The 20,230-nt window shown below is 53.1% G+C and overlaps 7 protein-coding genes across 7 annotated transcripts; 2 read left to right on the top strand and 5 right to left on the bottom strand.

Moving 5' to 3' along the window:
- Positions 1–2,540: 2,540 nt before the first annotated feature.
- N7482_002874 (uncharacterized protein) lies at positions 2,541–3,894 on the bottom strand (the record flags this gene model as incomplete). The annotated part of the gene is made up of 3 exons (XM_056684999.1): positions 2,541–2,945; positions 3,016–3,340; positions 3,392–3,894. 3 exons carry the CDS (start codon positions 3,892–3,894, stop codon positions 2,541–2,543), a joined length of 1,233 nt encoding a protein of 410 aa, XP_056548605.1.
- A 4,107-nt stretch (positions 3,895–8,001) lies between these two features.
- Positions 8,002–8,694, bottom strand: N7482_002873 (guanylate kinase; the record flags this gene model as incomplete). The annotated part of the gene is made up of 3 exons (XM_056684998.1): positions 8,002–8,334; positions 8,483–8,631; positions 8,685–8,694. 3 exons carry the CDS (start codon positions 8,692–8,694, stop codon positions 8,002–8,004), a joined length of 492 nt encoding a protein of 163 aa, XP_056548604.1.
- Positions 8,695–9,949: 1,255 nt separating this feature from the next.
- On the top strand, positions 9,950–11,664 carry N7482_002872 (MFS transporter; the record flags this gene model as incomplete). The annotated part of the gene is made up of 2 exons (XM_056684997.1): positions 9,950–10,378; positions 10,474–11,664. 2 exons carry the CDS (start codon positions 9,950–9,952, stop codon positions 11,662–11,664), a joined length of 1,620 nt encoding a protein of 539 aa, XP_056548603.1.
- An 881-nt stretch (positions 11,665–12,545) lies between these two features.
- On the top strand, positions 12,546–14,387 carry N7482_002871 (bestrophin family protein; the record flags this gene model as incomplete). The annotated part of the gene is made up of 6 exons (XM_056684996.1): positions 12,546–12,809; positions 12,890–13,037; positions 13,118–13,202; positions 13,269–13,394; positions 13,450–13,799; positions 13,852–14,387. 6 exons carry the CDS (start codon positions 12,546–12,548, stop codon positions 14,385–14,387), a joined length of 1,509 nt encoding a protein of 502 aa, XP_056548602.1.
- Positions 14,388–15,061: 674 nt separating this feature from the next.
- Positions 15,062–15,610, bottom strand: N7482_002870 (uncharacterized protein; the record flags this gene model as incomplete). The annotated part of the gene is made up of 2 exons (XM_056684995.1): positions 15,062–15,407; positions 15,471–15,610. The coding sequence occupies 2 exons, from the start codon at positions 15,608–15,610 to the stop codon at positions 15,062–15,064; spliced, it is 486 nt and encodes a 161-aa protein (XP_056548601.1).
- Positions 15,611–15,771: 161 nt separating this feature from the next.
- N7482_002869 (DUF167 domain-containing protein) lies at positions 15,772–16,250 on the bottom strand (the record flags this gene model as incomplete). The annotated part of the gene is made up of 2 exons (XM_056684994.1): positions 15,772–15,939; positions 16,032–16,250. 2 exons carry the CDS (start codon positions 16,248–16,250, stop codon positions 15,772–15,774), a joined length of 387 nt encoding a protein of 128 aa, XP_056548600.1.
- A 298-nt stretch (positions 16,251–16,548) lies between these two features.
- On the bottom strand, positions 16,549–18,749 carry N7482_002868 (sugar porter family MFS transporter; the record flags this gene model as incomplete). The annotated part of the gene is made up of 6 exons (XM_056684993.1): positions 16,549–17,312; positions 17,378–18,039; positions 18,091–18,235; positions 18,291–18,571; positions 18,622–18,645; positions 18,715–18,749. The coding sequence occupies 6 exons, from the start codon at positions 18,747–18,749 to the stop codon at positions 16,549–16,551; spliced, it is 1,911 nt and encodes a 636-aa protein (XP_056548599.1).
- Between the last annotated feature and the right edge of the window lie 1,481 nt (positions 18,750–20,230).

The following is a 20,230-nucleotide window of genomic DNA, read 5'->3' as shown; positions in this document are numbered from 1 at the left end:
AGTTGGAGGCAATTGACTAGCGTATAGATGCGGGGAAGAACAGCGATAGGGCTATTCCGTGCACAGATGAGTCCCTGACTGGTGCAATGTTCCCGATATTCCCAGTAACACGGAGAGGAGAGATCGCAGGGAGAATGTGAGGAGGAGGAAAAGGAATGGTCACGCGGGGCTGGGGATTTATGATTTATATCGGCGGTGCGGTGCAGCGGACTCCCTCGTTATCGGCCGTGGAGCGATGAAGAGCTTCTCTCCCCCGCGTAGATACCATTGGATCTCGGCAGCGTGGTCCAATCAGCGGGCTGCGTGGCCCGCGAAACGCCGAAACGCCCGAAAGGGTAGTGACGAATTGAGAAAGTCTACGCCGGTGGATGTGGTGGAAGATTTTGTCAGGTGCACATTTCTATTAGTCTTCGCATTGATTTTGCCCCAAGCATACGCTATTCGATGTGGAAACCGTTTGGCTGGTCAATTCCCGAACCCATCCTGCCCGGCAACCGAAGGAAGAAAATAGTCAAACCGTCATGAACCGGACTCACGTGGAAGCTAAAGCACAAAGGCGGTCAGGGCAATTCCTTGTCGATCGGCCATGGATAAGGCTGATAAGCCGCGAGAAGCCGCGCGCGCGTGACGCGCCCTTTGGGGTTAACCTAAGTGCTTGTCTTATCGCTGAGGTTACTCGCAGAGACCCCGACTCCGGGTAGGTGATCAACTACGGGGGGAGGTTTACCATGCTAGGACTCCAAAATTTGGACCGTTAAGCATTGAAATTCATTTTTCCTTTGTGCTTTGGTGCCATTTTATATCTCCCGCCCGTTTCCGGTTCCATTGGCATAGATTCCAGGCCTGGCTGCTGTGCCACCTAGCAGGATATATATAAACACCCCCGCCGCCAGAGCCTCCATGACTACCTTCCGTCCTTCAATTCAGGATCCACCAAGTGGTATATTACTCAGACGGATTGGAATCGTGTCATTCAAGGTCGGTTTACGTATCCAAGTGCCGGCCAGTATTCAATGCAGAAGAAGTTGGGTTGAATTACCCAATTGATCGACACCACCCGGCCAAAGAATTTTGAAGACATCCCGATTCAACGCATTTACATGGAAACCAGTCTTGGTAGGTAGCCGACAAATTAACAGCCGAATGAGACCTACCCAATGAACCACGACAACATGTTGCGTTAGTCCATGATAATCAATATCTAGACTAACCGCATACATAGTATGTTATTCGTGGTAATCTGGCCAGGCAGCGTGAACCCAGTGTTGGAGTACCTCCATGGCCCAGCTTAAACCCCAATATCTTTTCTCTCCGACCCTTATTACTTTGGCAAACCAACGAGGATTGGACCCCAATCAACCACGCAAATCACCTCCAACCAAGCCAATGGCAACAAAGTCCGCCGGAATACCCTTCCTACACCTAGCCGAGCCGAGACCGCTCTCCCAAGCCGCCGGGTGGATCCCGGCACAGTATCCGTACCCGCACTTTACTTTGGATCAAGGGGCGCTATTCCCAGCCGACTAATATACAACTGGGCTTGTGGTTTAGTGGTATAATACTCCCTTAGCATGGGAGTGGTCCGGGGTTCGATTCCCCGCGAGTCCAGATTTTTTACCCTAGACGGGGTCCTCGGGTGGTTGGTGAACAAGTGGCATTGATACCGTTCTTGTGGTGATATTCTTTTTGGCGAATTTTTTGTCGGAGAGGAACGGCAGAAAATATTTAGGGGGACGGAACGGAAGGCCTCATGTCAGAAAAATGGGGGTGATACATACCTCCAACAAGCAGGTTCTATAACTCAGTTGGTTAGATTGTGGTACTAATAACGCCACAAGTCAAGGGTCAAATAGATAGTCGTCGTAATGCTGTCTGTAGTTTGGTTATGGTTGGTTGATCTTCATCTATCCGTCGGGTATAACTTCACTGAAATATTGAACCACTGGTTGCCTACATCCCGGCACCCTCCCCCAAATCCTGTTCCTATACGGCGATGTCTCAAGACGGTACAGTCCGCCGACGCTTCAAGAGCTTTCGGGGCGGGTTGGTTCTCGACTGAGCTGAAAAGGATCCATTCAAAAACACGCTAAAGCGCAGCTCGCCGATCGTAGCCCGCCGATCTCAGCCCGCCGAGCGAGCCCCTCTGCAAGATCCAGCCAGACTCGATCTATCTCATTTTTCGTGCAGCTGCGCGGGGTCTGCAGACGGCAAATCTCCGAGGATTACGGGGTACATGATGTTGATTAACCTGAAGCTGATTCGCAATGGTTGGGTATCTCTTCTTATTTCCATTTTTCATTTCGGTCGCAAGATAGGATGAGTATCGGGCATCCTACTCGTCAAAGCCTCAGAGCTGGTCATCACACCTCGAGTGTACAAGCAGCTTTTTATCGCAAGCCAGTTCAAGCCAAGCCAAGCCAACCTAAGCCAGAGCCAGAATCAGAAAGACACAGCACAACAAATATATACATAGCCAAAATACAGTGTAGATACAAATCACAACAAAACAAAGCGGAGAGACACGCGGGGGCAGTATGTAATCAATGCCGCGCGTTGTACGCCTCGTCTCTCCTCAACGAGCGGGACGACTTCTCACTAGCCGCAGATGAGTTCACTGTCGCGCCCGGTTTCGTCTCAAAACTTTCAGGTGACAAAGCGCGGTTGCCACTGATATCGAACCTGTGACCCATGGCATGATGATGCGCGAGCCGGGACTCTGTCCACGTCTCCATCTCGACGGTGCGCATGATCTCGAAGCGGTCGCTTTCGTACTCGCCTTGGCGAGAGCTATTGATGGGGTGCATGTGGGAGCGGCCAGTGGAGGACCAGAGCTTTTGAGACCGGCTGCGCTGATTGTAGGAGTAGCCTGCGTTGCGGGTGGAATTGAGGAGGCGGGGGAGGAAGGTGGCGATGAGGGGACGGAGGGCGGGGGCAGAGGAGCAGATCTGAGGATGGAGTTAGGATTGTTTTCTTTTTTTTTTTTGTGAGAAGATGGATGGATGGATGGGGACGTACCAGGCCAAGGCTGATCTCCACACAGGCGGCGATGAGAACGGGCCAGCCGAGCCAGGTCGTGTCGTAGCCGACGACCATGCTCTTCCAGACGTACACGGTGCGGACGGAGCCAGCCACATTGACGATGATGCCCAAGCCAAAGATGGATATGACGGCAAGACGTTGGCGGGCAGGCAACTTGAGGCTCCAGATCAGTGGCATTGGCAGCGCAGTGACTAGGAAATCGGTGAAGATGTTGATGACACTGGCAGAAAAGACGATGGCACCCTCGTCAAGGCACTTGTGTGAATACGTCGGGTCTACTTCCCAGTACGCCTTGATTGGTCTGCGAAAACATTTAGTTGTGTTCCATGGGGAGGTCGGGTAGAGGACTCACGAGCACTGAAAGATACTGATAAAGGTGAACATAAAGCAAGACAGGGCGACAAAGATCATAGATCCGATAAACGCCCGGTTGAACCACATAAAGGTGCCCTTTCCAGCGCCGAGGAGTCGCCGACAGAACCACAGCAGCGAGATTTTGGTGATACTCGATGACCACGAGAACATAATTTGGAAGACGAGGTTGAGCTTCTGCACGGTCGACAGCCACGTTTCTGGAACATCCCAGATATGCCGATTCCACCCCCATTTCTCCGTGGCCACCGAGGTGACGGCCACCATGGCAATGGCAAAGGCCAGACCGATCACGATGAGAATATCGTCCATCCCGGCACTGCATGTAATTCGTAGTCGGGTATATAGACGGAGAATAACGACCAAGAACGCCAGGGAAATGCAGACGACATTCACAATGAGCACGCCATGGCCGCGAGTCGGAGGGTCGATATAGTTTGGTGTGGGCCAGGTCGCCATCACGGCAACCGGAGGGAGATGCATGTCGGCGAGGGTGTGTTGAGTATGTTGCTATCTGGTGCCGCGCACGCAGTCGAAGGGATCTCAACGAAATGGGAATCGAATATAGGGATCGGATCGTAAGTTGATTATCAATGAATTTTCTATCAATTGCGCAGTGAGAGCGAAAGAGGCAGCCGTGTGGCTTGTCAATCCAGGATCTAGATCTTGAGGCTGATGGCAAGGAATGTAGGGAGGAGGGAGTGAGTCGCAAATTCAAGCAGCCATTTTTTTTGATCAACAGAAACCTAAAGCGAACCCAAAAGAGAGTGCAGGGGAAAAGAAGAAAGACCACAGCCGGGCAGAGTCACCCCCGCCCACCGCGAGGGATCCGGGGAACCGCTATATTATAATGTTCAGGCCGCGCAGGGATGGCCGTAGTATACTCCTGCTCCGTAGGCTATACGCGAGGGATCACGAGAGGCCGAGCCCAAGGAACCGTGGGAAATAAATTAACCTCCGGGAAGGGCAGGGCACAACGATGATTCGTCGTTGAGACTTCACGCCAGCGACGCTTCAGCGTAGTCGATCAGACGACTCCATCGCGCACCATGGGTGCTCGCAGAACCCCGGCGATGAGCCCTGGGCCATGGCGGAGAAAATCCACACTGGACGCGAGTGCCCGGAAGCAGAAGCATGGCCGAGAGCTAGCGGGGACAGGAGGCGACTGGTGGCCGGCGATAGGCAGATCCAGAGCCCCGTAGTTCAACTCTGCGACAGCGACCCACCGGGGAGACAGATGCGATGGGCTAAATCGGCTGTGAGAGGGCCACCTTTGGTTGTGAAAGTGTAAACTGTGACAATGAGGCCCCTTGACTTCGCTTCAGGGCTTTGACCCTCGTTTGGTTCGGTGTCCCGGACACTACCACCGCACCCCTGCAGCTGCATATGTTCATACTTTTATTTGGCTCGACCGCTGTCGCTAGACTCTGTCCGCCAGTGGCGGAGAATTGCGATGCCCCAAGAAAAGCCTGTGCGGCGCCGAGGCTGTGCTAATGTTCGACTAGGTGACTTCTGCGACATAGTGTGCATACTCAGGCACGCCACGGAAGGGGTGCATTGTTCACCCCCGAATCACTCATGACTCGATCAACATCGAAGACTTCGATGTCCACGCATCTTGTATCTGAGCGACTATGTGGGGTGTCTGGAGTTGCCAGCGAGGCACAGTGGACAGGGTGGACTGGATCTCCGATCTTTTCCATGGCGTTGTCTGTTTCGCGGGCCCACCTCGAGCCGCGTGGAATTGCCCCTCCCGACGGCCACCTAATGCGCCACCCTCCATTTTCCTTATAAATTACAAATCTTAATTGATACAGTACCCTCTCTAACCGATGCGAAAGGACCGTGCCCTTGCAACCGCCGATCCAGAACACCCGACCTGTTTAGCGTCCTAGTTAGCGTCCGGCACGTGAATGCCTACGGAGTACGACGTAAGATTCACGCTGGATTCCCTACCCAATCGATCAGGGCTCCCGCTCTGGTTTCCTCCGAGCTCGATCATCCAGCCTTCCCTGCCCATCATGGTCCACTTGGGACTCCCTACGATCGATTCACCCAAGCGGTCTGCTGTGGGCACTGCACGGTCTTTGCCCCTCCCACTAACCAGCCGCTAAGCCTTGTCTATCAATCGGAGCCGGATCTCTAGCGACTATTGAAATCGCACAGATCTATTATTACTATTATATATTATAACTCTTCTGCCGGGACTTCTACTCCTGGACATTCTCTTTCTTTCTCTCTCTCTCTCTCTCTCTCTCTCTCTCTCTCTCTGCCCTTTTCGCCAAGCTACGTAAATAAGCCCTGCCAAGAGAGCTCAAGTACCGCGATCCGCGAGGTCTCGGTCTGCGACCGCACCACAGCCCAACTGCCGAGATGGACTCAAACCCTCGGTTTGAGGACGAACCAGACCAATCTTCAGGAGAGCTTAGCACAAAACAGATTAGCAATCCGCAGCTTCGTTTCCTAACATCAGTGCGTGGCACTAATGGATTGACCGACCGCTGGCAGGCATTCGGCCGACTCGTGACGATCCGGACGGTATGTCCCATCGGTGCACGTCCATAACCTTCTGTAGTATAGTATACGGCGAAATTAAATCAAGGCTGGGAAATAAGGCTCGGTGATCTACACGCGGTGATCCCTTTTTCCTTCCGTCGGCGGCATCGAATGGTTCCAGAATCAAGATCAAGATCTCGGACGAATCGAGTCCATCACTCGAATTTGAGCCCCCAAGATTCCATATCCCTGTGGACTTTGTAACCCACCGCGTTCAGATGCCCAATCATGCAGAGTAGAGCAATAGCCAGTCACGTCGGAAGATTCGGAATAACGGAATATGAATCGGTAGTGACTCAGGGCAACTAGTCTTCATCATGTCTTCGGCTTGTTATTGCCTTCTCAGCTATTATTATGGGGCAGACCCCCATCTAAGCACGCCGATCTTAGGCTCTTAGAACACAACTGGCGCTACCCCTCTGGTTTGCTGCCAGCGACGATCGATTAATTTTTTTGGGATCTTCCACAAAACATTGGAACGTTGGGAGCACTAATATTGAAGATGACATCAAATCGAGACATCCAGGAAATCCAACTGCATTGGAATGAGTGCGAATAAACGTGAACCTCAAATTTGGGACCACCTCGGGACCCGTGGGTTGCCATGTGACGACACAGCACGAGACCAAAAAAATTGAGGCCCCTCCGCTGGAAAGTACAATCTCACCGTAAAATCTCAAGCGGGACTTAATGAGATAAGAGTTGTCTCGCCTATGCAATTGCCACATATGATCATGATCAACAAGCTTGTATCGGGGCTTACTACGTGCTCTACCAATCATCGAGAATTTACCTTGCATCAGCCCGGCCGGATGGTTGGAAGTGCATCCCCGGTCGCGCCAAGTACCGGCCGGCCACTGTGCAAGAACAATGATCGACATACCACGACACAATGATTCCCGGAACAATCAAAATATGGTTCTTGAATACGGATGTGCTGGGCTGATGGGATCTCCGCAGGCGATGACGCTCGTGCCCCTGTGGCAACCCTGGTCCATGGCTTGCCACAAGCTGACCGGCATGGGGTGGCATCCAATTGCCGAATGCCAAACTAAGCGTGTAGGGAGGAGTAGAGATTTCCTGCGTGGCATCGAGGCAATGGTTACAGGGTTTGCTTTGTTTTTGCTCTCATGAATCTGATTGTCGGTACTTTGCAGCGAGAACGTGGTCCGCAGCGAGTTTTCATGGTAAGACATGATGCTCATGAACCCAATCTAACACGTGCACCGTTCACAATTGCAAAGAGGTTGTAGGTTGTTTCTATGAATTTCCTCGTGGAGAAAACGAAACAAAATCGAAGTTTAAAAAAAGAATAAGACTGCACTAAAGCAGGGGTAGAAGTGAAGGGCCCATGAGGGCGCTGGCGTTTCAGTTAACGTGTTACTGCACAGGTGTGGGTTAGTGTAGCCGAGTGGGCCCTCGTAGCGAGGACGGAATCCACGTTGCAAACATGAGGCCTTCCCCGAAGAAGTGAGTTTCCCGGAAGCTGGTGGTACTACTTCGTGCATAATAACGAAGGCAAGAAATTGTTGACCTGATATTTGTCGATTCCTAAGATGCACTGTTCTTGTATAGAGTTTCCGCAAGTCTCACACATACAGCCCTAACTGTGGTTCTCTTTGCGGTGAACATGCAGTGTGTATAACATATATGGCTTGGTGTTACACCTTCTGTAGACCGACGAGGTGTTGGGAGGAGTCAGATTTTCGGACGGCGCGCAAGATGTGTGGTCGACGTGAACATGGGGACGGGGATGGATCACTGAACCACCCCATGCCCCCCTGTGAAATAGTATCCTGTGCCATACTTCTCGCGCTCGTGCTTGCGTCGTACTTGACGTTATAGAGCCTGCCCCCAAGCCCACAGTAGAGCACGCCAATACTGAGGAGGGGCAGCATGAAGCCTTGATCTCGACCTAATCACCACAATCAGGTGATATTGTAAGTTTTAACAGCGAACCTCTCCCAACGGGGGTTTGCGGCTGGATGAGATAAGGCAGGCATTGGAAATCAAGTTGGTGTACAATACCAAGCGTTAGAGCGCAAACTCCTCCAGCTCTCTATATGCCATTTCAAGGTCATCATTCACAATGGGCTTATCATACGACCCCCACTTTCCAGCAATTTCAAGTCCAACACATGCTCGGGCAAGCCTTCTCTGCACGTCAGCATCACTCTCTGTCCCACAACTTCTTAGTCGCGCTCCGAGTGCGTCAAGACTGGGCGGTTTGATAAAAATATAGCATGCATCAACACTGGGCTCTGCTTGAATCTGTTGCCCGCCGTTAGGCTCGATATTCAGCATGACAACCAATCCGTTCATTGCTGCTCCGACGATCGAGGCTTTGCTGGTGCCGTATAATTGCCGCTGAAGGTAGCGTATTCTGGTAAAAAGGAGTTGCCTTTCACAGAGTTCTTGTCCTGTCATGCGATTGCAAGGCTTCTATACGCAAAAGCACCCCGGGAGATCTGGGTGGAGAATATGGCGAGACAAACTAGCAGCTCTTGCAGTCTACCTCGCCAGCTCGTGGGCTGCGGGTAGAGGTGTGAGAGACGGCGAGTGTGAATGTATCGGGCCGCTTGTCGATCGCCTTATGGGCCAGGGTCCTTTTTCCGTTACCTGACGGGCCGGAGATATTGATTACTCTGCTATTGGGAGCTGCTGCTGGGTTAGGATATACGGGTGACTCTGATATCCTGGTCAAAAACGATATGCACTGAGAGCCATTGTGATGAGTTATACCTGTTGGACCTCGATCACAACCTGCAGTTGACAGCTTTGTGGGTGGTGAGTCCAATCATTCACATTGCTGATCCCCAGCATAATGGATCCTAGCGGAGCGTGGTGCGTGTCTTAGTGTGTTTTAGGTGTATGAGAGTTCCGCAGGAAGCGAGTGAGTCAAGAGGGCGGTCAGCAACGCCTAGTGCTTACGACACCCATAGATACGACCCGGGGGGAGCTGGAAGTAATTTGTAAGGTATGTAAGTTAGAATGAGTGCTGGGACAGGTGATTCAGTTGTTCATGTCAGTATCTAGGTGGATTCCCCAAGATCATAAACATGAGCCGACCAGGTAATTGATGGTGTCATCGCCTCGAAGTGAGCGAAGAAACGACTCGACCGGGAGAATACATATATTAGGTACCTGCAGGAGGACTGATATGGACAGATGGGCATACATGTCATTGGCAGGGACTAATAGTTATCCTGGTTATGCTCGATGGACTCCTTTATGCTTTGCGATAAGATAAGCGTGTGGGGCACAGCCGAACCGCAGGGAAGGAAGGAGGGATATTCGATCCACCGTTTCCACTTTTAACCGGGGCGAAGACCGCGTTTACTTGCCGTGATTAGGCGTGAGACTCGGCATCTGTTCATCGGCGAACGGACGCGATTTGAAAGGGATCTGACCGTGCAGGAGTCATCTTCGCTGTGTCGCCATCGGGCCATCTTGGGGGTTAAATATACGCACTGTCCTGCGAACGCTCCGTACATGATTCGAGGATGCGAGGCTATGAAGATGCGAGGACTAGTTAACCACAACCGTCTGTAGCCAGGGTTTACGAACACGAGTCAATAATGTGTGGGGTGTGCTTTGTGCCAAGCCCCCCCCGGTCTCGCAGCAGAAGCTGGCCGCAGTCGATGGCACATAATGCAGGAGTTCGGGATAGTTGGTGGCTAGTTATGCCCGCTATGCCCTGAGCTTATGCAAAACCGTGCGCGTTATGAACCTCCCCCCCCCCGAAAACAGCCCAAGCAGACGACGCGATGGAGGATCATTTCCCAGTCTGAGCATGGAACTTTACTCAGTTTTGTCATAAACGGAGCATACCTTGCCCACTCGCTTTTGTTTTCCCTGTTCGCTTCTCGTCCCTCGTTGAATCCTTCGTTGCCGGCACAGCGGCTTCTCTAAGGGGTTTCACAAAGCTGCGAACTACTGGAAGCTCGAAAGGGCCGGCCCTGCAATTCCTTCTACGCCGACTATGGTGTCCGCCGACTGTGTCCCCTCGGAGGCGACGATTGCAGAGTCCGTCGCTGTGGGCAACAAGCCCGCGGCCGATGAGAAAACGGGTATCCGGCCAGGGTCAAGCGAAATCGGGAGCGATGCGTATGCCGATGCTGAGGACGTCGAAGCCGCCATCCAGCGGGCCATCTCGACAAAGCGCTACCCGGAAACTGACCTCGACCAAGGCATCGTGGGTTGGGACGGGCAGAATGACCCCGAGAACCCGCAGAACTTTGCCATGAGTCGGAAATGGGGGCTGTTGGCTTTGATGAGCGCCATGACATTTGTGTCACCCCTGGCATCGAGCATGTTCGCGCCCGCTGTTGGCTACGCGGCCGAGGACTTGCATGTCACCAATGAAACCGTTCTCTCCCTCAGCGTCAGCATCTTCTTGATCGGCTACACGGTAAGGGTTCCTCCACCACGAGCTCGAGCTCAGTCCGGGTTCAAGCTGAGATCTCTTCGGAGATGGCTGACGCATGATCATGGTGAACGATGTAGGTCGGACCCCTCATCCTCGCCCCCATGAGCGAGATCTATGGCCGCCGCATCGTGCTCAGCTGTGCAAATTGGTTCTTCGTGCTGTGGCAGATTGGCTGTGCCAAAGCCCCGAACGTGGCGACTCTGATTGTATGCCGTATGTTCTCGGGCATGGGCGGCTCGGGCTGTATGACTATCGGCGCTGGTCTCATTGCCGACCTGTTCCCCATTGAACAGCGAGGCATGGCCACGGCCCTGTGGAGTATGGGTCCCTTGATCGGCCCAGTGGCGGGCCCTATTGCGGGTGGCTTCATGGGCGAGACGGTCGGCTGGCGCTGGGTGTTCTGGGTGCTCATGATTGTTGCGGGCGTGGTGTCATTCGGCATTGAGATCTTGAATCGCGAGACGTATGCTGCTGTGCTGATCCGCCGCAAGACGCAACGCCTGGCCAGGGAATTGGGGCGCAATGACTTGCGCAGCGCCTACGAACCAAGCGTGGAGCGCGTGTCGGTCGCCTCGACCCTGAAAATGGGATTGCAGCGCCCCATCCTCCTCTTCATCAAGACCCCCATCGTCCTCCTCCTGGCCCTGTACATGGCCGTCGTCTACGGTCTGCTGTACCTCTTCTTCACCACCATCCCGGCCGTCTTTAAGAACCAGTACGGCTTCTCCACTGGCTTGTCGGGCTTGGCCTATATGGGCATCGGGCTCGGCTTCATGTTGGGACTGGGCACGATCGCCATGACCAGCGACCGCGTCGTCGTGAAGCTGACCCAGCGCAACGGCGGCAAATTCGAGCCGGAGATGCGTCTGCCGGCGATGATCTTCTATGCCTGCTTCCTGCCCATCAGTTTCTTCTGGTACGGCTGGACCGTTGACAAAAACGTGCACTGGATCGCCCCCATTATCGGTATGATGCCCTTTGGCTTTGGCATGATGGGCATTTATCTCCCCATCCAAACCTACGTCATCGACTGTTACCCCAGCTATGCCGCGTCGGCGAACGCGACGCTCACCACCAGTCGATCGTTGGTGGGCGCGTTGCTGCCCTTGGCCGGGCCGGCGCTGTTCGATTCGCTTGGTCTGGGCTGGGGGAACTCGCTGCTCGGCTTCCTCGCGCTGGCCTTCATCCCAATCCCGATTCTGTTCTCACGGTATGGCCAGCGCATTCGGGAGAAGTTCCCGGTGGACCTGGAGGGCCACAAGGGGTAAAGCCCATCAGCACGCCAGTCAGCACGTCAGCCAGCCGGTCAGCCCGCCGGCCCCGCGCGTTACAAGGTTTGGGGGCGGTAAAAGTGGTGCGGCTGGCGGGAGCCAAAATTTGGCGTGCGAACGTTGCGAACGGTCCAGCCCTGCGGCGTCCCCTGCGGCGTCCCTGAGCAGTTTTCCAATGGGAGCGGACGGAATAGAAGTGCCAAGTACGGAGGCGTCTATGGCGTTTTTTGTACCGGCGTGCAAGTCACACTTTCCCCCCCCTGAGGCACGCACCCAGGACGGAGTATTTTAGTCTTTGCATCTGCATCTGCATCTGCAGGTATCGTACCAAGTACGGAGTACATACTGTACTCCTCGCGCTGATAGAATTGTAATTGCATCATCTCACTCGACCAATTACTGCGGCCTGTCCACTCCCCCTGAACGACCAACAGGTCTAAATTTATCATTCATCCCCCCTGACGAGTCAATGGCGAGGCTCCACATCATCATGGCGCTGCGTCTCCACTCGGCTGACAGCGCAGCCCTCCTGTCGAAGACCGTCTAGGCCGTCTGGCTCCTCATGAAACTCCGCCCAACGGCCGCAAACTGCATGGCTTGGTTTCAGAATGCCGTGGCCCCGGGGCTTTTTCTCCAGCTTTTCATTTTCTTCTTTCTTCCCCTCCGATTTCCGTTCTGTTTCGCTCTCTGTTTCTGACTTTCTTTTTGGTACATATCCACTCTCATTCCTTTTCTCTTTCTCGACTTTTCGATCTTCTCTTTTGTGTCTACTCTCATTGCATACCAAACTGACCGTGTCCCGGCCCATTCGCATTCATCCGTGGAACACTTCATACTTCTTTTTTTTTTACCCCCTCGCTTGTTTGCTTTTTTGCACCATGTCCGAAGGCCATAGTGCTCCTCCGGCCCACGATGCCCCAGTGACGGCTACAGGGGACAGCACCGGTGCTGCCCCCGTCGCAGTCGATGCTCGCCACCACGCTAACCATGCCCAGGCCCAGGCCCAGTGGCACAGCCCGAAGGAGCAGGACTCCGTCGGGCGGCTCACCCCGCGGCCGACTTTCATGGAGAACCTGGTGAACTCGCGGGACTCGCAGTTTCACCTCGATCGACGGGACTCCAGTGAGCTGGAGCGCTACTTTGTATGTGAATCCTTGCTCCTCCCCCACCAAAGAGTGAGGCGATACGAGATGGAGACTCACTGATTCTCAATCACGATTAGCACGGTCCCCGGGAAATGGACAGGCACTCGAAATGGCCCATATTCATGCGGATGCATGGCAGTGTCACGCCAAAGATGATCCTGCCCCTTCTAATTGTGGGCGGCTGGGCCACTTGCATTACTTGCATTTCCAGATTTGTTCATAACCGTGAGTCTCCATACCAAGATACATAGACGCCCGACGAGCCGGACCGGATTAGCTGACATGGACCCGATGGGACCGAGTAGTTGGCGTGAACAACATCCTGCTTACCGTGCTGGGTTTCGTGGTGGGTTTGGCATTGTCATTCCGCAGTTCGACTGCGTATGAAAGGTAGGGTCGTCGAGATTGCTGGGGGACCAAACGGAACCACTGCTGACGGAATCGGGGTGATGATAGATGGGCAGATGGGCGCAAGTACTGGGCGCAACTCATCCAGACCTCTCGCAATCTGGCCCGGACGATCTGGGTCAACACCGGCGAACGTGAAGGCGAGAACGGAAAGGTGGACCTTCTCCGCAAGCTGTATGTGGACCCAACTCGCATCATGCAGGAGGATGGTGGACTGATCACGAAACAGCACTGCCATGAACCTCATCCTGGCATTCGCCGTCGCCCTCAAGCACAAGCTCCGCTTCGAACCGGACATCGCCTACGACGACCTTGCCGGTCTTGTCGGCCACCTGGACACCTTTGCCCGCGATGCGCACGACCGCAACGCCATCACCCCTCGCCCCAAGTCTCTCTGGAAGGCGACTGGCGAGTATCTGGGCGTATCATTCGCCGAGTCCAACCCCCGCAAGCTGATCAAGCGATCCAAGAAGCCACTGGGTCACCTGCCCCTTGAAATTTTGAACCATCTGTCGGCGTATATCGATTCGTGCGTGAGCAACGGCACCTTGACCTCGGGTCTGCACCAGAGCCAAGCCAGTAACGAAAGACCAAGAACCCCTGATAAGAAGCCCGCTGATGTTGTCTACAGTTACCATGATGTCCACGCTGAACGAGGTTTTGACTGGTACGGAGCGGGTGCTGGACACCCCTCTGCCGGCCGCGTACAGCATCGCGATCTCGCAGATTGCGTGGATTTACGTTATGGTTCTCCCCTTCCAGCTTTACAATTTGTTGCTATGGGTCACCATCCCGGCCTCCATGGTGGCTGCGTACATCATCATCGGCCTGGCCACCATCGGCAGCGAAATCGAGAATCCCTTCGGTCAAGATGTCAACGATCTGCCCCTTAACACCTACTGCCGCCAGATCGCTATGGAGCTAGACATCATCACCGCCACGCCGCCTCCCAACGTGGATGACTTCATGAGCCGTCCGGATAATCTCGTTCTGTTCCCGCTCAGCCAAGACAGCTATGATGAGTGGAAGGCGCGGAGCAAGGAGGACATCCGCGCCGCCCTCCGGCAAAAGGTGGCCGCCGGCTCAGGCCTGGGTTCCATCGTGAATGGGTCAGATTCGTCTACCGAGGTCGAGAGGATCACCACAAAGACCAAGCAGTCTGTTTGAACCTGTGGGTAAGACAGGTTACAAAAAAACCGCTGATTGGCAGTGGAGATGGGTTGCTGTGGGGAGCAGCGTGGAACAGGGCATTTTGTGCAAGCGATTAAGCGAACCAGATTGATTTGAACATGTGTTGCGCAGCGGGAGAGTTACGGCGTTTTTTCATTAGGGCAGCGTTGATTCAACAAGAAAGCCCGGAAAAAAATTGCGATTGGTGTATTTTGCATAAGAGACTGATTGATTCTTGAATTGTTGTGAATATCATTGCATTTTCCAGTCATTGCCTTCCGGTATGCATGGTAGACGATAGATGACTTGCTTCAAGGGCAGAGTGGATTCGATGAGCATGCCCATGATTCCGTAGAGAGGCCAATGGGTACTGAGCTATCATGAAACTTCCACAGTGCCTGAGTATCTTCATGATGGTCGGCGGCGCGGGGTTTTGGCCTTAAGCCAATCTCAATTAATCTGGCTCGCACCCGACCCGTATGGGTCTGATAACCAAGCTGACCTCTAGGCTGAAACTAGCCCGTAGGTATGGTATTGCAGCTCTGGCTGCACCTGGTACAGTATGAGAGCCGAAGACGCAAGAAGCTTAAGCAATCCGTGCGGCGAAGGAGGCGAGGGTTAGAGGCACGTTCGCTCCTAGAAAAGCCGAGAACGAACGCGAGACACACGGCTTAGGGAACAAACAAGTCACTCCCAGACCCAGAGACCAATGCGCCCAGGTAATTGCCCTTCGCGCAGACTCTCCAAGCAGCGCTCGCCCCGCTGCCACTCCCACCGATCCACGAGCTAAGCGCAGCAACAACAGCTGCCCCATCGTCGCGCGGGACGCGCACCCAGACACCATCATGCTTGCTTGCGCCTTTGGTGGTAGATAAGGACCCAGTCTCGACTTTCAGGATATCGATCGGAATCGCAGTACCTGTAAGCCCAAGGAATTGAGACAGAGCGGAGGAGAGGTAGGTGCGGGCGGAGAGAGCGTCTAGGGGCTGGGAGGGTGTGGCATCTGGCTGGGAAACGCTGTTGCAAGTTGTCAGGGTCTGCTCTGTCTCCAAAAGGGCTCACTCGAGGGAGGCTTCTTACAGCTGGAGCTTGAGATAGGTCCAGGGCGGATTGCGCGATGTGAAATTAATAGTGCTGGAGGGAGAGTCTGGCGCTTTGCGCTTTGGCGCCGTTGAAGAAGCCGCATCTTCCACGGGATCTTTGTGCTGTACGTCTGCCATTTGGAAGGTTGGTCGAGGAAGGTGGTGTGCAGATGAAGTTTTGAGCTGTCGGAGCTGCCGAAAAGCGGGATTTCACGTCACGGGATTTTGGGGTGCTGAATACAGTCACCAACCTGCCCAGCAGGATACTTCTCATCACGTGTACCTGGCTTGTCTGCTTCTTACGAAGGGTTTCTGTTTTCTGCCGCGTCAATAAGCTTTTGTGTCGCTCGCTGAAGAAACTCTTCCTCGCTATCGTCGCCAATGGCTAGATCTGCAATGCACAACGTCTTTTCGCGGGCCGTGGCCCCACGGATCACCCCAACATTGGATTTTGGGACCTTGAAGACCTAAAAGAAGACAATTAAATTTAGAACTTTCCCCCGGATGCTCCAATAGCCAAAAGGTAAAAGGTACAAGAATTGTAGTTGGTCGATCATACCTCTGCGACAACCCGGGAAACAGCACGGTTGGCAGCTCCATCGCGGGGAACCGCTGCCACCGATACATGCACCCGGCCAGGTCCCACTGCAGTAACCCCAACTCTTTGGGCGGACGTGTTGGGTTTCACATAGCAGGGAATATGGAGATTATAGGTCTTTTGGGTCGAGGCTTGGGGTTTGTTGGCAACCAAGCGAAGGAATGAAGAGGGGCGGCTCATCTTGTTGGTGGTTGTGAAGGGAAGTAGACGAGGAAGAGGAAAAGAGACACAACTGCTCGGCAGATAGTTCTCATGAATAACGCAAAGGTCAAAACCATAAGTCTACGAGTGGTGTAAATAAGCACTCAACATAAAATTGCATATTGATATGGGTATGAAATTTCAAAATTCTCCATTCCGGTAATAAATGCTGGCCGTGTTTCCCATCCATCTGGAGGAATTCTACGCGGCGTAGCAAAAATCTGCACATTAGTGACTTGGGAGAAAGAAAAGATCTCGACCAAGCTACCACGCATCCTCAAGCAGCTTCCTTGTCCTTGTCATTGTCCGCAGTGACACTAAGGACTTCCTGTAGATCATGGATCTCCTCAGCGTGCGCCGCGGCGCTCGGCGCGCTGATCTTGTACAGCTCGGGGCAAACGACATTCTTGCGGCGGAGGATGTAACGCTTAATCCACCATGGAAGGACCTGGGTGAGCTGGTACTTGGCATGGGTGCGGGTTGGCACACCGAACACATAGTCGAGCTCTTCCAGCGATCGCTGCTTAGTCTCAGGCAGGAAGAAGAAGATCAGTATCAGTGCCATGATGTTGAGAGCAGCGTAGAACCCGAAAGCACCCTGAGGGGTAAAGGCTCGCAACATGTATGGGAAGGTCAGCGATAGCACTGAGGCCCAGAAATTGTTGGTCGCAACCGCCCAGGCCATGCCGACTTCACGGTGCGAGAGAGGGAACACCTCAGCAGAGTAGGTGAATGGAACGGGCCCTTCACCGGGTGAATAGAACGCATCAAAGAGGTAGATAAAGAACGCGACCAGGCCTAGATGGGCGTTGCTGCTCTTGGGAATCCAGAAGCAAAATCCAGCGCAGAGAAGTGTCCAGCACATGTTGGGGAAGGTAAAAATCAAAAGGGTTCTTCTCCCATAAGTATCGATTGTCCACACCGCAGGCCAAGCGAAGATGAAGTTGATCAATCCAAAGCCAAAAGACGCCAAGAGTGCGTGGATATTGCTGGCGCCAGCCAGCGAGAAGATGGTCGATGAATAGAAAGCAATAATGTTGACTATCGAAGTCCAACCAGTAAGCAGCTTACTCAGGCTATCAAGAAGTGTGATAGAATCAACTTACTTCCACACATCTGCTGAGCAATCATCACGATGCCAGATGCCTGAGTAGCACGGCGCAGACGGGGCACGGTAAAAAGCTCAAAGAAGCGAACAAACATGTTGTTCGTCTTGGCAAACCCAGAAGCCTCAAGCATGCTCTTCTCTTCAACAAGTGTAGCATGGATCATGTAAAGGTCGCGGGCGGCTTGCAGAGGGCTGTTCCGAAGGCGCAGGAGAGACTCGTATGCCTTTCGGTGCTTTCCCTTGGTGATCAGCCAGCGTGGAGATTCAGGACAGAAGTAGATTCCGATGAGCAAAGGAACAGCGGGAATAAAGGCCGATCCCAGCTGCAGACGCCATGCAATTTTCCCAACATTGGCAACAATAAGATTGGCACAAGTCCCAAGAAAGATTCCAAAGGCAGTCCATACTTGCCACGACATAACCAGACCGCCTCGAATGTTGGTAGGGGAATTCTCTGCTGAATACACAGGAACAGTGACTTCCTTGAGACCCATTCCAATCCCAAGAAGCACGCGACAGGCCACAAGCTGGCCCCAATGCTGGGTGAGAGCGGATCCAATCGGCGCAAGTAAGCTGAAAATCGCAGCGATGAAGATAGTTCCCTTACGGCCGATGAGGTGATTGATCGGGTCGGAGAGCCAGCCAGCACTTGTATTGAAACTGCAATTAGATCATAGTGCGAGAGAGAGAGGATACAAGAAGGATACCCACAAAAGACAGATGGTAATGTAAGGCGAAGCGTTCACAAAACCTACGATCCACTGGTTGCGATCGCAGGTAGCCTTGTCCGGGCAGTCGGGGAAGTTGTTTGGAATGCCGAATTGAGCATCAAAGGTCAGGTTAGCACCGTTTGAGCCTGAGAGGTACATAGTCAGCTCGTTACGCAGCACAAGATGGGGTATCCAAAGTACCAGTCTGATCCCAGCCTTGAATCGCAGCTGCAATGGAGTTGAGGATGATCGTGTAGTATAGTGCCCAAGGATGATGCCAGCGACGAGTGATCTCCTCACGAAGTACATGTCTATCCTGTTCATCAAGCTCCGGGATTGAGTTTGCCTCTGCTGGCTTCTGTCCAGCGAGTGCACCCTTCTTTAACAGTGGGAGGATGTCGGTTAGGTTGTGCTGATTGGCATATTCCTCCACATTAGCCATTAGCTCGTCATGGGACAGACCGTCCAGGGGATTTTTGATCCTGCGATATTCATGAGCTCTGAGCTTGAAGAAAGAGACACTACTACTTACTCTCCCGTCACATTCTCAGTCATGCTATGTTTCCCCCATGTCCGTCAGTATTGCTCTTCCCACGCGGCAAATATGCTCGCCTTCAGAACTTACCCACCGACCACATCGTGGGTGGCCCGTGTAGCCATGCTTGGCTACAGATATATTCACAAACGATGTAAATCTGAGGATTTTACTAGAAAATCTTGATTAGGTAGTAAAAGGAGAGATAACAATAAAGAAGGGTGGAGTGTCGGAGAGTGTGGAGAGGATGGAGAAAAGGAAGGTGAGAAGAAGGTAAGAGTGGGCAGTTTCGATTGCAGCGAGGGGTTTGCACTCGTCTTACGAATGGAACTTTCCGCTGAACCTTTTACGACGTCCTCACAAGCAGGGTGGGCTTCGTATTTATCAGCGCTATGTACTTCTTGAACTGCTTCCTGCCCAAAACCCAGCAACGACGAGCCAAGTCAGCTACAGGGATAGAGAGCCACTCAGCTCTTCACTCCACAGACCTTCGACCTTGCTCGGATACATTTGGACCCACCGCTACTACCTCGACCAGCATGGTCGTCGGACTGGAGTTGCTTTGTACAAACTGCCGAGAAAAGAGTCCGGTGCGGTGGCTTATCGCGAGCGATTTCAGCCCATGCAGTCAGCATTAGAACAAGACGACAGAAGTCACTAGGGTTGCGATGCACCACTCCACCCAGAAACTTGCATACAGACACCGAAGATTGCCCCGCAAGGGGATCATCTGACCGGGCTAGCGTGTGGCTTAAATTATAGCCAATTTGAAAGAGCGGGGGCAAGACGCCGCCCGTCAAGGCGCAAGCCAAATCTTGGGCCAATCCCAAAGCGGCAGTTCTCGGACACTTGAGTCTTTGTCTTGTTGGCTCAGCTGCTGCATGAGGACTCTTAGCTTCTGGCGTGGTCCAATACGAGGCTGTCAGCACTTCGACCGGAAATAAGAGGGTGGAAGTAATAGAGCGGCACGACACGAAGACGACGGATAAGAATGGCGTCAGGCCTTACGTTTCCCCGCATTCAAGAGTTGTGCAGCCTCATGGTGGGAACTTAGATCCAGCTCGGTGTGACGTTGCCCCATATATTAGCCCGTGTGATCAAGAGCCGCTTGGCTCTCCAAAAGTTTATGTTCCTGGAACCTGAAAAAGGCGCTGGCAAAGTCAAGTTCCTTGGGCATTGGAAGTAGGAGCCTGCCGTGGAGATACAGCAAGAAATGCCATGATAAGCTTCGGAACATGCTCCTCCTACTAAAGACAAAGTCATAGCCCCGCGCCTGTTTTTTAGGTATCTGCTGTGAGATGTCTCCTCTCCAACTAGCCAATCCCCCTTCAAATTCAACGTAGATTTCCCTTCCTCCACAGCTCGCTATACTGTAACTGGGGCGCTGGCGGAACCCAAAACATATCCGTGGTAGTTCATCCACTGGGTCCGGCTCCTCGAACTCCTTGAGCTCTATCTGCTCGAGCATAGTACTCTCCCATCCGCTACGCCAGAGCCACAACAGCCCTCTCGCTTTCTCACGATAATGATATTCGGTTGTTGATGTGATTACGAAAGTTTTCAGGGTGGATCTATAATCACATGAAAATTTATTGCTCTATCATGT

Source organism: Penicillium canariense (genome assembly GCF_028826845.1).
Source record: "Penicillium canariense strain IBT 26290 chromosome Unknown utg000001l_segment0_segment0, whole genome shotgun sequence".
NCBI lineage: Eukaryota > Fungi > Ascomycota > Eurotiomycetes > Eurotiales > Aspergillaceae > Penicillium > Penicillium canariense.
The sequence above is the reverse complement of the archived record's forward strand: the minus strand, read 5'-3'. Positions and strand labels throughout refer to the sequence as shown.